The 1,055-nt window shown below is 42.9% G+C and overlaps 1 protein-coding gene across 1 annotated transcript; it reads right to left on the minus strand.

Moving 5' to 3' along the window:
* Nucleotides 1–11: 11 nt before the first annotated feature.
* LOC109378925 (protocadherin alpha-5-like) lies at nt 12–1,052 on the minus strand (the record flags this gene model as incomplete). Its single annotated transcript, XM_019635179.1, has 1 exon — nt 12–1,052. A coding segment is annotated over one exon (1,041 nt), but the record flags the coding sequence as incomplete, so codon positions are not given.
* Between the last annotated feature and the right edge of the window lie 3 nt (nt 1,053–1,055).

Here is a 1,055-nt window from a genome sequence, read left to right on the forward strand (position 1 = left end):
GTGGCCGATAGTGAAGGCGAGCCCCCGTCCCGCGCGGTCACTACTACAGAATAGTGCGACACGCTCTCGCGATCCAGGGAGCTGTCCAGCACCAGCGAATAGTAATTCTTGAAAGTGGACACCAGCTTGAAGGGAACGTGGGGTGACAGGGTACAGGTCACCTGCCCGTTGGCACCAGAATCGCGGTCAGACAGACTGATCAGGGCAATGACAGTACCCACTTGAGCATCCTCTTGGACAGGCAGAGATAGAGAGGTTATGGCCATCTCTGGAGTATTATCATTCTCATCCAAGAGTTTCACAATTACTTTGCAGTGTCCATTTAATGGGAATGCACTTTTATCTACAGCATCAACATTAATTTCATATAAATTACACTCTTCGTAATCCAGTTCTCCCTTAACTGTTATTTCCCCACTATTCGGATTGATTGTAAATTTAGATTTTACGTTGTCAAGAACAAGATTACTGAAGAGGTACACTATTTCCTTATTAATGCCCTCATCTGCATCTGAAGCGTTCAATTTAATAACTAACGTCCCATTCGGTGTATTTTCCAGTAATTTAACATTGTAAATTGATTTATCAAATTCCGGGGCATTATCATTTGCATCCAATACATTGATGAATAACTGAACTGTACCTGTTAGTTCAGGTTTTCCTCCATCAACTGCAATCAATAATAAACGATGTTCTTGGGTTTCTTCTCTATCTACTGGCTTCTTCAATACTAGCTCTAAAAAGTTTGTTTCTTCTTCATTTGTTTTAACATCCAAATCAAAATATTCATTAGAATTTAACTTGTATCTCAATTCTGCATTTGCTCCGATATCCATATCAGATGCGCCCTCTAGCGGAAATCGGGAATCAGCTATTCTTGACTCTAAAATAAATAATCTTTGTTCTTGTCGGAAGAACCTTGGCGGGTTGTCATTAATGTCCTTCACCTCCACATCCACATGGAAAACCTGCAGCGGCCTCTCCACGATCACCTCCAGGTGGATGCTGCACTCCAGGCTCCGCCCGCACAGCTCCTCGCGGTCGATCCGAGAATT

The sequence above is a fragment of the Hipposideros armiger genome, unplaced genomic scaffold (genome assembly GCF_001890085.2).
Source record: "Hipposideros armiger isolate ML-2016 unplaced genomic scaffold, ASM189008v1 scaffold_7562, whole genome shotgun sequence".
Classification (NCBI taxonomy): Eukaryota; Metazoa; Chordata; class Mammalia; order Chiroptera; family Hipposideridae; genus Hipposideros; species Hipposideros armiger.